The sequence below is a fragment of the Arachis hypogaea genome, chromosome 6, assembly GCF_003086295.3.
Source record: "Arachis hypogaea cultivar Tifrunner chromosome 6, arahy.Tifrunner.gnm2.J5K5, whole genome shotgun sequence".
Classification (NCBI taxonomy): domain Eukaryota; kingdom Viridiplantae; phylum Streptophyta; class Magnoliopsida; order Fabales; family Fabaceae; genus Arachis; species Arachis hypogaea.
The window spans coordinates 111,280,146-111,296,349 of record NC_092041.1 but is presented as its reverse complement, the minus strand read 5'-3'; the positions used below and the strand labels follow the sequence as shown (position 1 = coordinate 111,296,349).

The window sequence follows — 16,204 nt, the reverse complement described above, 5'->3', positions numbered from 1 at the left end:
AATATTGTTTTCATTTTGAAACACATTTTCGAATCCTTTATTATTTCTCCTAGCATTATGCCTTCTACCTTCGTCATAATCAACGATTCGAGCAATTCGTTCGACTTGTCTAGCAAGACGTTCGAATTTCGATTCGTGATCAGCCATCATAGAATTCAGAATTGTGGTCATTTGCTGAGTCAACAAGTTGACTATGTCATGATGACTTTCCTCTACATGTTGTCAATACACTGCCATGAAATTAGCGTCGTTCGATGTAGAGCCCACATTATAATCATGAGAATACTCGGAATGCTGTTGTGGGTTTTGAGTATTATTCACTCCACTTGTACTTCCAAACCGAACATGAGGAGCAAAACCACTCACTGGCAGAGTATAACCAGGAGGAAGACCATAAGGAGGCCATCCAGTGGTCAGTGGAGGCTTGATTGGTGGTAATGTACCATGTGGACGAATATTATGTCCAACACTTCCAGTTTGAACACTAGTCACTGTAATACTTTCACTTCCAATCACACCTTCTGAATGTGAAGTCACGTCCGCAGATTGCACAGTTACTGGTATACTGTCATTGGTGGAAGAACCACCATTCACATTTGACAATTCATCAGCCATGTGAATAATCCTTCCATTTCACAATTGCATACACCAAATGACACTAAAAATTTATTTGACACACTTCGATTTTAAAACTGTCCCACCGGGCGTGCCAATTTGTTTTATCGATTTTAGCAAAATCGATGGTTCGATTCTAATGGTCTGGGAGCGAAACCAACTCCTCTTTTGCAGGTACTAGTTTTCTATACGTGCATCAAAGCGTCTTCGATTAGACGAATATTGAAATAAAAAATAAATTAAAATTTGTAAAAGAATAAAAGAAGTTAAAAGCCATGAATTAGAAAAGATGTTATTACTAATATTTTTTAATTAAATAAAATTATTCAAATTCTATAAAGTAGATTTTTTCTTCTTCTTGTGAGCATCCTTCTTGATTCATTTGGTATTAATTCTCTCTGTTTCAACTACTACAACTGAGAGTTCTTTTTTAGCTATGAATATTATGAAGAATATTTAGAAATAAAATGAAAGATAAATTTCTTGCTAATTGTCTTTTAATTATATTGAAAAGAAAATTGTTGAAAAATTTGACACAAATTCCATTATCGATATATTTTATGATACGAAGAATTGACCAATTTGTTAATTAAAGTACATACATATTTTTTGTACTTTAAAATATATTTTCTATCGGTATATTTTTATAATGTATTTTATATTATCTAATTTTTTGCATAATTTTTTAATATTATATATGTTATTGGCACATGATACTATTTCTGGATCCGTTCTGTAACTTAATCCTAAAATTAAGAATAATAATAATCATCTTTTAAAGAAGTTAATTCTAGCAACATAATGGCCAATACAACGTGACACAAGACACCGTCAAGGTTAAAAGAATGTGGTCCGTGTAAAACACAAGTGGCCACTTATTACTGCTCAAGTTTCAGAATAAAACGGAAAATCATTCGTACTTAAATACATAATAGAAATCTTTGACTAAAGTGATTTCATTCCAAAATTCTAATTAATTTTTCGGGAATCATTCTCCTTATTAGTAGTAAGCCATAGTGTGATGACACAGTGGTATCTCTTCAATTTTTTTTTTTTTTTTATAAATAGGTTCATATTGAGACATCATCAAACTAAAATAATCAAATAGTTTGTATTACTATTATTATCCTCTGTAATTTTTTTTCTTTCTCAACATGGCCATGGATATCAAACCTTCGGTACTCTCTTTTCTAGTGGTGCTACTCTTCCTTTTGTTTGCTCAATCCTCAAATGCAACCAACAAAATTGTTGAAGTGAACAAAATTTGCAACAGAACCATACACCCTTCATTTTGTTCAAAAATTCTAAACTCAAAACCCGGTGGTACAAACCGTGTAGATCTAGTTACCCTTGTAAATTACACAATTGGTGTTGTTCGTTCCAACGTTACAAACACAATTCATCTCATTAAGTCTCTAATAAGAAATTCAACTAATTCAGATGCGAAAGATCATTACGAATTGTGTTTGAAACATTTCGATTACGACGAAGGCGCATTAGGCGAAGTGGAATACGCTGAGAAAATGCTGAAGGCGAAGGATTACCAAGGTGTTAATGTTGCTGCTTCTGGTGTTATGGCGACGGTTGATGGTTGTGTTTTTGGTGATTCACCAAGTGATCCTGTTTTTCCTGATCATTCTTCGCTACCGAAATATGCTGAATATGTGAAGCAAGTTGCGGATATTATTTGTGCCATTTGTAACTATTTGACGGGTATTTATAAGTAATTGTAGGTTAGTTAATTGGGTTTGTACTTCTTAGTGACGGATATTATGTAAAGAGGAGTGTTAGGATGGCACAATTTGTGATTTATAGCCATCAATTAGTTATTATTAGTATTTTTAATGATATAAAATTTATAATGTAGTGATTATTTACTCTTTTTTTACTGGTTAAGCGTTAATTCTTAAAGTTTCTCTTATGTAAAAGTTATTTTGTAAGTAGTAATGAAATAAAATTATGAATTTTTAGTTTGACTTACATGTGATTATGTGAAATACATCTCATTGATAAAATAATGTGTAGAGTGTGTCAAAAAAGAACATAATGTTAAAATTTTTTACTAACATAAAATATATTGAAAAGGTAAAAAACAGAGGCCCACATCTAAAATGCTAAATCGCAAGTTGTGCATTCATCAATCTTTTTCTTATTTTGAAAGTACTTAGTCAAAATAGCCTTTGTAATCTTTTAATGAATTTAATTTTACATCAAATTAAAATAGTCATTCAAAAGTACATTAAAATTAATTTTATATATATATATATATATATATATATATATATATATATTATTTAATTTTTATTTTTTTATTTGTCAAATTCAATATTTATCAATTTAAAATGGTCAAATATTTTAATATATGATGTGAATTTTCTTTATTAAATAAAACTAATGCAGATTGTTTCTATTTTTATATTGTATTTTGCTACTCGCTACTTGAGATGAATAATCATAATATTTTTGTAGTTAATATATATAATATTAAGTTTTTTTTTAGGATTGATTAGGTTCCTTTTTTTGGGTTGAATTTTCTTTCTCCAAATTTTTTTTTTGGCAACTTTTTTTTTCCTTAGCTTCTTTATGTTTGTATATATACTTGTTACATTGTCACGCTATAAAAATTGCGCTCGAATTTAGAGACCAACGGAGTTAGTAGTGAATTTTTCGATAATTATGAGTGAAAATACGTGTTTAAAATAAATTATCATTAAATTTAAAATTTTGTAACTAAATCTAACTGTAAATAGAGGCACAAAAATAAATTTTATTAGCGTCAAATTTAGTATGAAAAATTTTCGACGGTAACATACATAAATTAGTGAAACACGGCATTTAGCCAATAATAAATGTCTTACCTTTAGATGTTTTTGCTAATAAATCCAACCGTAAATTTGAGATAAAATCTATCAATGAAAAAATTTGTTGCGTCACCATCCATCGTTGCCGTTTAGCTCCATCATTGTCGCGATCAGCACGTCACTGTCATTACTACTAGAGTCTCCGTGGAAAGCCTCCGCCACCGCTGACGGTGTCCCTTGTTGTCGGAGGTTGTCCTCACGTACGTTGCCGTCATCACCGCCGATGGTGTCCCTTGTTGTCGATGGTATTTTAGTTAATTACTAATTTTTTGAGTTAATTGTTATCTAAGTTAATTTGTATTGATTATTATTAATTTTTGAGTTAATCTTAATTTATTAATTTTTTAAATTAATTTTTAATTTATTGTTGATTATTATTAGTTTTTTTGAGTTTGTTAATAATTTATTAACCACCTGTTTTTTTTTTCATGGTTGCAAATTGTTAACCTTTAGTTGCTGTTACTTTGGGGAATGAAAGACTTGGAAATTGGAATAGGGGTTACTCGATAGAAGTGTGTGTTAAATGCCATATATTTTGTTGAGTTTGATTGTAGTTAGATTAAGGCACTCAATTTGAAAACTTCAAAAGTTACTTTTTTTTTTTTTATTTATAAAAAATTATATTAATAATTTTTAGTATAATTTTTTAGATATATTTTTAATTTTTTTAAAAGTTGTTCTATTGTTTATTTTTTTATATATTGGTATAATTTTAGTGTAATACTCAATTATTAAATTTTATGATATTTTTTAAAATTGTTGGAGTAGGACAATACGACTCCTTTGTATTGACAATATACTCCATGTAAACCCCGCTAAATTAATAAATAAATAGATAATAAATTAAGTTTTAATAAAAAAAATTAGAAATGTAAATCTTATACTAAAATAAAATAGAGCTCATTAAAACAAGAATTTTAACACTAATTTAAAAAAAATGGCCTAAAATTGAGCCGAACTAATTAAACCAAACCTAAATCGGACCCATAAGTCCAACCAATCCACTCAATTAAGTGAGCCGAGCTCACTTATCCCTCCTCTGCATGCAAAGAACGCTGAAGTTCAGCACAAGGAGAAGAAGGAAATCAAATTCACAAAAATCCTTGATTTCATTTAAATTCATATAACTTTTGATTCGGAGCTCCGATTGCCGCACCGTTTGCGGCTACGCGTTCGCGTTGTCGAGCTCTACAAAGCCCGGAACCTTGTGAGGTAAGGAAGCCACGTTTTCTTCCTCAATTTCTTCACTTTCAGTTTCGAAATCTATGAACAAAGAAAATTGTTAAATTTTTTCGGTATTTAGGTTCAAATTAGTTCGAGAAAAATATTCACTCTTGCTTATATGGTGTTTGGGTAAGGTGAGAATTCTAGAACCTTAGATAATTCTTTAATTGTGTATGTTAGGTATTGAATTTTGAGTATGTATGTGTCATATATGTGAATTAGGTTTGTGTATATGTAAATTGGAGTTTGATTGTATACATTGGAGACATGGTGGAGGTTTGGTGACAATGCTTAGGTGACTTTGGACCTTTGGGGCTATGTTTGGTGCCTTTGGTGGTGCCTTGGGAAAGATACGTGGAAATCAACCAAGGTATTGTTTAGGTTTCGCATATTTAATATATAATGTTCTGTGAAAACTTAGGCTAGATGACCATAGGATAGGTTGAATGCATGATTGTACTTAATGCTTAGTAAAACTTATGAAGGAATTTGAATGAGTATGAGAATGGATTGATGGTTATTACTTGTTGTTGATGTTGGTGATAAAATGCTATATGGAGAATTGATGATGTTTGCTAAGGTATGAGGGTGAATATATATTTTGTGATGGATTGTTGATGAAACTTGTTAATTTAAGTGATGAAATTAGGGATGAGAATGTGTATATAGGATTATAATTGATTGAGGTAGGATTTGGAAGTTTTGGTATTTTAATTGGTATGTTGTTATATATATATATATATATATATATATATATATATATATAGAAAGTGGGATTTGAGTTTAGTTTTAATGAAAATGAGGTTTTGAACTTTTTGACCGAACTTCGGTGAGCCATAACTTGGCTTTCGGATCTCCAAATGATTTCAAATTTATTTTGTATGAAAATTGGGTCCGTGAAATTTATGCCGTTCGAAGAACGGATGAAAAATGTTTTAAGATGAAAAAGTTATGTGCGTCGGCAGTTTGGGGTTTAAAATGGTGAATCTGTAGATTTCAGACTTAGTAAAATTTTTGGTAAAACGTACGCCCACGCGTACGCGTGACATGAGAATTTTGCGTACGCGGAACCCTCATTCGCATGTGGTGGCTACTGCCTCCCATGCATGCGTACGCGAACAAGCCAATGCGTACGCGTCAAGGGCCAAACTTACACGCCCACGCGTACGCGTGCGAGTGGCCTCTGTTTTTTGCAAAACTGGTTTTTTTTGTTTTTAAACGGAATTTCAAATTTCTAAACTTCTATTTTTATTCTTTTAGTTATAAAATATAATAAGAAGCCTAGTAGTTAGTTGAAGTTAGGAAATAGAGGTAACTTGGGGATGAAGTAAAGGTTAAAAGTGATGAGTTGTATGAGAAAGATGTGTATGTATGACAACTATATGATGCCATGGCTATCATGGATGTTATGTAATGAATATGAATGGTTATGAATATTATGCGGCTTATGAATTTAATGTCATCTGAGATACGAGTTTTCTTGGGTACAGAGCCGTGACTTGCTACAACGTGTTCCAGGTTGAGACTCGATACTCTGTTGACCCTACGTCGTAAGGGTGACCGGGCACGTATAAATTTCCGGGAATGAATATCCCCCATTGAGTAAGTTATATATGAATGTATGAATGAAATGAGAAAAAGCTATGCATAGACTCATGGGGATGTTCGACGAGAGACAGTCTAAGGGTTTCGGACTTGTCGGGTTGGCTGGATAACCGACAGATTAGCCTCATCAGCCATAGGACATGTATACATCATGTGCATTATGTTTGTTTGTTTGCTATGCATTATTTGGAAGTGCCTAATTATATATATATATATATATATATATATATATATATATATATATATATATATATATATATATATATATATATATTGTTAATTGCTATATTTGTTACTTGCACTACTTGTCTCCTACATGTGCTTGCAATTGTCTGTTTGACTGTCTGTGCAAACTCACTGGAGACGGAGGAACGGAGAAAAGGTGGTTAGGGTAAGGTTAAGATTAAGTTAAGCTGAGTTTAGATTTTCCTTAGAACACCTACCCCTTTGTTGTTTCTGTTTAGTACTTAAGCTGTATAATCTGAGTGTCGGCGTTTTAGGATTGCCTTTGCCATTCCCAAGACCTTATATATTATATGTGTGACACATTTACCATGCTGAGAACCTCCGATTCTCACCCCATAATGTGTTGTTGTTTTTCAGATGCAGGTCGGGAGGCTCCTCGGTAGGCATCTGGACTTCTGAAGCGAAGTGGTTTCTGAGTTTCTTTTGCTATTTGGTTTATGTATATATATACCTCGCTTTCTCTCCAACTAACTTGTTTATTTTGTTCCTCTTAGAGGTTTAAGGAGAGTTAAAGTTTTATCTTTGTATTTTGGGTATTTTGGGATATGTATATAAGTATGTATATATTCTCCGGCCAACCTTGGTTTCGCAGGCTGAGTTAGGAGCTAGTTATTCTGTATCCTTGACTCTTTATTCTCTCTTTTGTCTATTTATACCTAGAGTAAAGTATCGTTTTTGTCCCCAACGTTTGGGGTAAGTCTCAAAGTTGTCCCTAACGTTTCAATCGTTCTATTTAAATCCCTAACGTTTCAAAATTGACTCAATGTTGTCCTGCCATTAGGGATCCGTTAACAGAATTGACGGCGGGACAAAATTGAGACGATTTTGAAATGTTAGGGACTTAAATCGGACGAAAACGTTAGGGACAAAAACGATACATAAAAATAAATTTTAATTTAATTTTATCTTTCAATAATATTATTTTTTACTGTACGTAGTATTCAATTATTTTTTAATTACATCTAAATAAATTATACTTAATCACATTACTTTTATTTTAAATAAATTTATTTTTTATAATTTTAAAGAATTTTGATATATTAGAGACAAAACGTATAATTTATATTTTATTGTATATATATTATTTTTTTCTGCAAGTTTATATACTAGTCATTTTACAAATATTTTATGATAACTAAAAATTTTTAAGAGTAAAATAAAAAAAATAATTTATTTAAATGAAAGTAATATGATTAAGTGTAATTTACTTAGATGTGATTAAAAAATAATCGAATACTATGTATAGTAAAAAATTGATATTATTGAAGGATAAAATTAAATTTTATTTCTATGTATCATTTTTGTCCCCAACGTTTTTGTCCTATTTAAGTCTCTAACGTTTCAAAATAGTCTCAATTTTGTCCCGACGTCAATTCTGTTAACGGATCCCTAACGGCAGGACAACATTGAGTCAGTTTTAAAACGTTATGGACTTAAATAGAACGATTGAAATGTTAGGGACAACTTTGAGACTTACCCCAAATGTTGGGGACAAAAACGATGCTTTACTCTTATACCTATGATCTTCAGGTTTCTTGGCACGCAAGAAATCTCGTTTCCGGAGCGTTGTGCTTTTTATTTTGCGATTTTGTTTTACCTTTTTTTCAAGACTCCTAGTTTATTATATTCTTTCTGCTATTATATGTATGTATTTTATTTTAGAGATCGTAGCGCCTCGCCACCTCTATTTTACATCCTAAGTGTAAAATTCTGTGTGGTATGGTGTTATACCCCACTTGTATTGTATATTTTAATTAAAATATACAATATAAGGAGGCTTATTATCAATACAAGGGAGGCGTATTGTCTTACTCCCATAATTTTAAAAAATATCATAAAATCCAAGGATTGAGTATTAAACCAAAATTTTTTTAATATACAAAAAAAATTAGTCATTTTCTATTTTTTAAAAATTATTTTATCACGCTTATTTATTACACAACTTTAAAACAAGTGCTTCTATAATAAGTTATAACTTTTTAAATACAAAATAATTTATTTATAATCTACTTTTAATATAAATTCTTATATTTTAAACTTTTTTTTAAAAGAATTTAATTAAATTGTTTATCCAAACTAATTCTAATTATGTAATATCTGTAAATAGTTTTTACTTTTTATTTTTGTTTTTTATTTTATTTTATTTTTTGCTTATACTAGGTAGTATGAATAATCAGATCCTCCACAAAGGAACTATTAAATCAAATATATCATGCATGTTGCACAACCTTTCATTCCAACTTTAGCGAATGTTAAGTCTATGCTGCTTGTTGGTGGGGTTGAAGTGAAATCAGACATGAAGAAGTTAGAGAAAGAAGGCGCTAACATACTAGTTGGCACACCTAGGCGGTTCTATCACATGAATCGGATGGAGTTCCGGAATTTCAAAAACTTTGAGGTACATATATTTTTCGGTTTTACAGTTAGTTTTCAAGGATGATTATTGCATGTTAATTCACAATTTTAGCAACAAACTCTTTTGTTTATATTTATAAAATTATCAAACATCTCTTACAACGAGCCCCTTAAAATTTACACTCTTCTATTTTTTAATGCATCATATAATATAACCTCTTAATTTATATTCTGCATATTAATATTTAGGTTAGAGAGACAACACGTAAATTTAGGACAAATATTTATTTGTAAACTGTAAATTCTACAAGATTAAGGAGTTTATGTACATTAAGGTAGTGCCGGAGCCACATGATAAGAAAAGGGGCCATGTCCCTCTAATTTTAATTTTTTATATATAAATTATATATAAATTTTATTTTTTTTAAAATTTTATTTTAGTATTATTTTATTGTATAAATACTTTTAATTTTATCTAATATTTTATCTAACTCATTAAGAATGTACGTGTGAAAAATAACTATTTTTGATGAGATGTTTGTTATAAATTTGTTATGTACTAAAATAAAAATACAAATATATGAATTTGTAATTCTAAAAAGAGAATAATTAACAAAATTACAGGAAATATATATTCACACTTCTATTTTGACAATATCATTTTTTTTATAAATTTATACAAACATATAATTTAAAAAATTATGTATAGAGAAATATTATAAAAGCTAGGTGACAATATTGTTACCCAAATTATTTAACGTGCAATAATCATATTGTCAATTTATATTCCAACAAAATATACTAAAATTTAGTTTTTCTAATCGTGAGTTATTTTTACATAATATTGAATATTAGAATATATTAGGATCAATTAGTTTTTATTAGAATTATTTAATATATTTAAATATTTATGATAAGATATTACGTTTTTATTATTTTAATTCTCTTAACATTTATAAATACTCTTTTATATTATATCATTCTACTTAACTTGAATACACATATTTTTTCTTTAGGGTTAAGTACGATTTTAGTTCTTAAGGTAGGGGTTAAAAATTTTTTTCGTCCCCAACCTTTTTTGCTTATAAAATCATCCCTAAAGTTTAATTTAGTTTTAAAAAATCGTCATTCGAACCAAAATAATTGTTCTGAAAATCGAATCGAATCGACCGATTCAACCAGATTAACCAAAAACCAATTACCAGATCGATCCGGCTAGACCTATAAATTGTTTGGTAAAAAATCGATCATAGAACTAGTCGAATCGGTGGTTAACCGATAAACCAATAGAATTGGCCGATTTTTTGAAGGATTTTCGGTTCGAAAAATTTTTTTTAAATGGCGCCGTTTTATCTTTAGAAAGAAACAAAAGAAAAAAAAAAAGAAAACCCTAAAATCCTAAATCCTCTTCGCGACTGACTACACTCACAGTCTCACACAGTCCTCTCTTCTCTTCTCTTCTCTGAACCAAACTTTGAAATTGAGAGAAGAACCCTAGTCCTCAATCACGCACCCACTAGAAAAAAAAGATAATATCAATCTTAAAATATTATTAAACTAATTTTTTTAAATAACAAAAAATAAAATAATATAACATATATAAATAATAATTATTAATTGAAATAAAACATAAAAATAACATATATATTATTTATTTATTATTTAATATGGATATACAAATCAAATATGTGGATATAGATCTGATATACATGATCTGATTCAATTAGATTATAGATTCTATTAAATTATGTTGTTGATCGGATTATATATGCAAATTACGGATCGAATATAGATAAATACTATAGATTTATGGATATGATTCAATCCATCAACACCTTACACCACATTTCTTTAATTGTCTTTCAACAAATGAGGGTTGTTGCTTTGTTTCACTCAGAAAGAAACAGCACCTCAGGAAAATGAGAAATTTGCATCCCTTTGATGATGTTGTGAACTATCAGGTTTCTCAAAACCCCGGTAGTTCCATGTGTACATCTTCATGACTGTTGGGGTGCCCATCTTGGGATGACACCCTGCTCCCCTTCAGCAAGATTTGTGTTCTGAAATTCTTTTACGGCCGAATCTAACAAATAGTCTCTCTCTTGCTTCCTCGTTTCTTGTTAGATGTTTTAGTTTTAACCTTTTTCTACTTCCTCCTTTCATATTATTGCTACCGCCCAATGTGAGTTCAACATTTGAGACAATTTGCATTCCTCCATGGTCTTGTTTCACTGCTGGAATTGGTTCGGGTAAGGCATAATTAGTGTAATATCGTGTATTGGTGGGAGGTAGGACGTGGTGGTTGTGTGAGGGGTCTGGTTCTGTATTTTGGTTTAAGTTTTGATGTTATTGCTTAGTATATTGAAATGTGTGGTGGTCAAGATGAGGTTCAATATGGACCAGGGTTAATTGGTTTTGGGGGTTTAGTGGGACTTTATTTGTCTCATTACCTGCAAGGTTTGAAAAACTTTTTAGGAGGTTTACAGATGTTGTTTTCATAGAAGGCTTGTGTTGAATTGATTCACGTTTGGTGTTCTTTTGGTTTGAGTTTTTTTTTGGTCTTTAAGTCTCCATCCTATTTAAGTGGCTCTCAACTCTGAGCTCCATGCCTCTTTTACCCCTTGATCTGTTGCAGCAGCTTCAATAAATTTAAAGCAATTTCTGCTTTCATGTCCTATGTATTCGCAATAGTAGCAGTAAAGTCCTATTTTCTCAGCTGGATTTTAAAGATGGATTTATAGGGACTAGAGATTTTGATTGATTGTCTAAGGTTTTGGTAATATCTAGGTTCACCCTTACTTTCATTATTCTATCTTCCTTCCCTTTCATACTAAAAGTGTTAGCATCAATAATCTCTCCTAGTCTTTCTCCGATTTTTCTTGCTGCATCCTTAGTCTTGCAATATTCTGATAGTCCTCACATTTGCACCCACATTGGAATCCGTGTGAAGTCTTCTTCTTCTATTTTGACAGTTGCACTCCATCGTTTTTCTTGAATCACAAACTGTTTAAAGAGTCAAGGGGATCCCTTTTCTATCTTTATGCCGTCAGATTCGCGTTCGAAAAAGAACTGAAATACATTGTCACCATGAGCTTTGACTCGAAAGCCATCGGGAGGGTTTCAGATTGCACTAAGTGCTGCCTCCATTATGCCCCCACTAAAGCCTCTATCCGCCATGAGTCTTCCTATTAGACTTCTTGAGCAATTTTCAATTCCTTCACGTACATCTTGCTCTTCCATGTATACTATCTCCTCTTCTCCTAATATGAATTTTGTGTTTGCCTTACTTCCTCTGGTGCCATTTATTGGTTAAATAAGATGTCTTTTTGTGATGAAGAACGAAGTGAAACTCTTCCACAATTTTCTTATTGTGATGCAGATTAATGGAATCCTCAATTGAAGAGAAAACAAATAGGATCTCTCCCGCAATCTTCAGTTGAGATGCAGTAGAATTATGCCTCACTAATAAACCAATGTGGCATAAAGGTGAACGTGTGTTCACAAATTAGGATTCTCCAAAGAATAGCCCTAGCACAGCACAACTAGCCCTAGCACAGCACAACTAATATACAGACAATTTTTAAGATATAATAAAATATAATTAATTTATATTTAAAGTGTAATTATTGTTCGAATTTTTTATTTTAATAAATAAAATAAATATGATAATTACGGAAATAAATATTTTAAAAAATAATTATTGAAATAAATTTTTCTCTCTTATTTTGTTTATAAGACATGTGAACGTGACAAGTGTATATCTCGTTTACAGATACGTGCAAGCCTATCTCGTTTACACTGTAAACGAGATATGACTGGGAGACGTCTTTAAATAGATGTTGTTCACCGTCTTTGATCGGGTCCTGTTTGAACTTTTCAACGACTTTCTCGTCTCTTTTATCCCTTTCTAACCATATTATCGATACATACGACGATAGCGCGCGCAATTGGTAACGATGGAGACATCAACAGGTTGAACGAGACTTCGCATTATATCGGGACAGCCGACTTTGAGGTTAGTTTTGTGTTGAATTTTGTGCAATCCTGTACAGACATTTTTGTATGTAGCCATGGTTAGGATAGTCGCGAATAGAAATAGGTTGCTTGTAGAAATTGAAACTCTATTTAATTGTGGAAGGTTATTACTACTACATAAATATTAGTTTAGAACTCTATTTTACCTATGGTAGGTTGTTACCACTTATTATAATATTTTAGTTAGGTTTTTTTTAGTACTAAATATATTAAAATCAACAGAATAATATTTGTTTAAAAACAAGTAATTAAAGATGTAAATATGTTCTTAATTAGAAATATCTTTAACTTAAAAAAATATTTATTTAACTTTAATATTTTTTATACTAAAAATATCATATTACAAAAGTTTTAAAAAACTTAAAAATAATATAAAAATTTAATAAAAAAATATAGAAACTTATTTAAAAGTTTTAAAATATGAGGACTGTTAAACATCGAAGACCCAATTAAAGTTTTAAAAATATTTCTTTATAATTCTAAATTTTTTTCTTTAGAGGTCTCGCCTTCTACTCCCCCGACGAGTGAGTCATACCCTTCTCCACCGGAAGCTATCGTTCTGTATCTGGTTGAGGCTGGATTTGGCGACACGGTGCCTCTCAGAGATTTCACATTTGACAAGTTTCTGATTATGGCACTCGTGGAGTGATGACATCCGGAGACCCACACGTTTCATCTCCTGTGGGGTGAGGTCACTATCACCCTGCAGGACGTGGCGTACCACCTAGGACTACGCGCACACGGGCTCCAATCGAGGGATGCCTCCGTGACTTCGGTAGGTGGTACTAGACGGAGACGTGGCAATTGGTGGAGCGGCTGCTGGGTGCTAGGCCTCCGGTGACTCTACAGCAGGCCGCACAAAGGAAGGAGTCGTTCACGCTAAAGCTTGTTTGGCTGTAGGACCAGGATGCTGACGGAGGGGTTGGACTATATCAACAGCAGTATGACCTTATAGATGAAACTGCTATCCAACTGCTAAACAACTATGCGCTCCACCAACCCTTTGGACCTCCCTAACGCAATAGAAAAGCATTGGTTTAGCCATATTTGAAAACTACTAAATATATTGCACAGAAGTACTCAAAAGCTCAATTAAATTTGAACTCATCAGTATCAGAGGTTCTATCGAAGGGCAATACAGAGACTCCATTGACACCTATTCGCAGCTTGACGGCATTGCACATGGTACTATAATCGGTCTAACTCGATCACTCGGTACTCAGCAGACCAGTGAATACTGTAGTTTTTCACACCCTGCAGTACTGCATATCGGCATTTGAACTGTGGCCGGTCCGAAATTCTACCCCACCGTTTAGGTTGTAATCCTCTTTCTCCATGTTGAAAAACAGAGTTCTCTCATAGTCTCATGCATGGCATCCAGATCCAGACTGTGATAGTGACTTGGTACTGCCAATAGCGTCGAAATTGGGTGGGGGTGGAGGTAAGACATGGCGCGCCACAATCTCAGCAGGCGTCTCCGGTACAAACTCTTCCTCCTCACCCCCTTCGGAAGAATCACTGTCGACACTATCCGCCACGTATTCTTCATCTGACTCTTCGTCACCCTCCTCCACCTCTTCCACTGCAATGGCGACATGAATGGGTGGTGGTGCGAGAGGTCAGTCGTCTTGTACATAGGTCGAGTGTACAGAACCACCACGACCAACATCTCCAACCTCGACAGAAAGATCCATCACTTGTTCCGCCATGATTCTCCCATGGATGTCGAACATAAGCCGCACATGCTCGTCCCCTAAAAGTCGAAATAGTCGAAACCGGAAAACTCCATTACCCATGGGTGCCAACAACCTATACCCCACCCTTCCGACCTCCCTCGTTTTTGTACCACCGAGGTTGCTCAATATCAAACTCTTCAACTCCGACAACGTACTTACACGCTGAGTCCGCAACAGTATCGAATTGTCACATTCAAATATTACTCCGTTGTCGCTATTTTTCATATGACAATTGGGGTAAATACACCCAACTATGTACACGTTGTTACTGACCATTGTTGCCTTATTTTTGTGAGAAAAATTGGACAGAAAAAGATATAAAATGTGTGTGAAGAATGCCAAGAGTTATCCATCTTTTTTATAGCTGCTGAAAATTTGTCTCCCCTATAAACGAGATATACACGTATCACGTTCACGTGTTTTATCTCGTTTATCGTGCAAAATTATCTCATTTACAGTGTAAACGAGATAAGAGAAAGGAATTTATTTCGGTAATTATTTTTTAAAATATTTATTTCAGTAATTACCATATTTATTTTATTTATTTAAATAAAAAATTCATTATTGTATTGCATCAAAGAGAAAAAATAATGAAATTGTATTTTAAACTTAATTATCTTATTTAAATTATGATTAAGGATTTAAATTAAGTGTAAAAAAATATAAAATATAAATATTTAACTTAATCACAATTTTTATAGTAGTTACATATTTAATTTAATCCTAAATAAAATAAAATCTAAATTAAAGAATTAACCTATTTTATTTTCTCAAGCATTACATCTTCTTATAACTTAATATAAAAAACAAAAAACAAAAGAACATTGATTTGATTGTTATATCAAAATAAAATCATTTAAAAAGTTTATACGATTTTTTTTATCAAAATAAAAATTTATATCAAATTAAAACCATTTATAAAAAAGGTCATTGTGCTACTTTCATAAATTTTTTTTTATATTTGATCACTCTATTTTTATTATTAAATTTGTATTTAATATTGTGTGTAGTATGAAATCTCAGTTTTAATTTTATTTTTTTTACATGAAATTTTGTTTTCTATTTTCACCCGCTACCATATTATACATAATAAAACACCAAACACTAACTATACAATAATTTTTTTGGCATTGTCATTATTTAAATATTTATTTTTTTGTGTAAAAAAATTATATTTTTTGAGTTATTTATCTATGTAGACAATCTCCTTATACATACACCGCTGCTATGTGCCATAGTTTATGCAAGACAATATTCCTTCATAAACTCCTATAGGCTTTTAGTCAGCAAAATTTTTTTGAGCACAAAATCTCACGTAAACTGTTATATCTTGTAGTGAATAACGTCTTACTAGAAACCACTAGTAATTTTTATAAATATGAAAAAGTTATAATTTTATCTATTATGTTAAAAAGTTGTAATCTAATAAATTTAATTTTCAAACAATTTATATACTTAATTTGTCCTAAAATTAAGAATAATAACAAGTATAATAACCCGTGCCATGCACGTGATAAAATTAAAATT

The 16,204-nt window shown here is 31.5% G+C and overlaps 1 protein-coding gene across 1 annotated transcript; it reads left to right on the top strand.

Annotated features, from left to right (window-relative positions):
* The first annotated feature begins 1,769 nt into the window (after positions 1 to 1,769).
* Positions 1,770 to 2,342, top strand: LOC112757810 (pectinesterase inhibitor 1-like). The gene has a single exon (XM_025806366.3). It carries the CDS (start codon positions 1,770 to 1,772, stop codon positions 2,340 to 2,342), a length of 573 nt encoding a protein of 190 aa, XP_025662151.1.
* The last annotated feature ends 13,862 nt before the right edge of the window (positions 2,343 to 16,204 follow it).

Excerpts from the sequence above, each read along its gene's own strand:
- LOC112757810 (XM_025806366.3), top strand. The coding sequence starts at position 1,770 with ATGGCCATGGATATCAAACCTTCGGTACTCTCTTTTCTAGTGGTGCTA.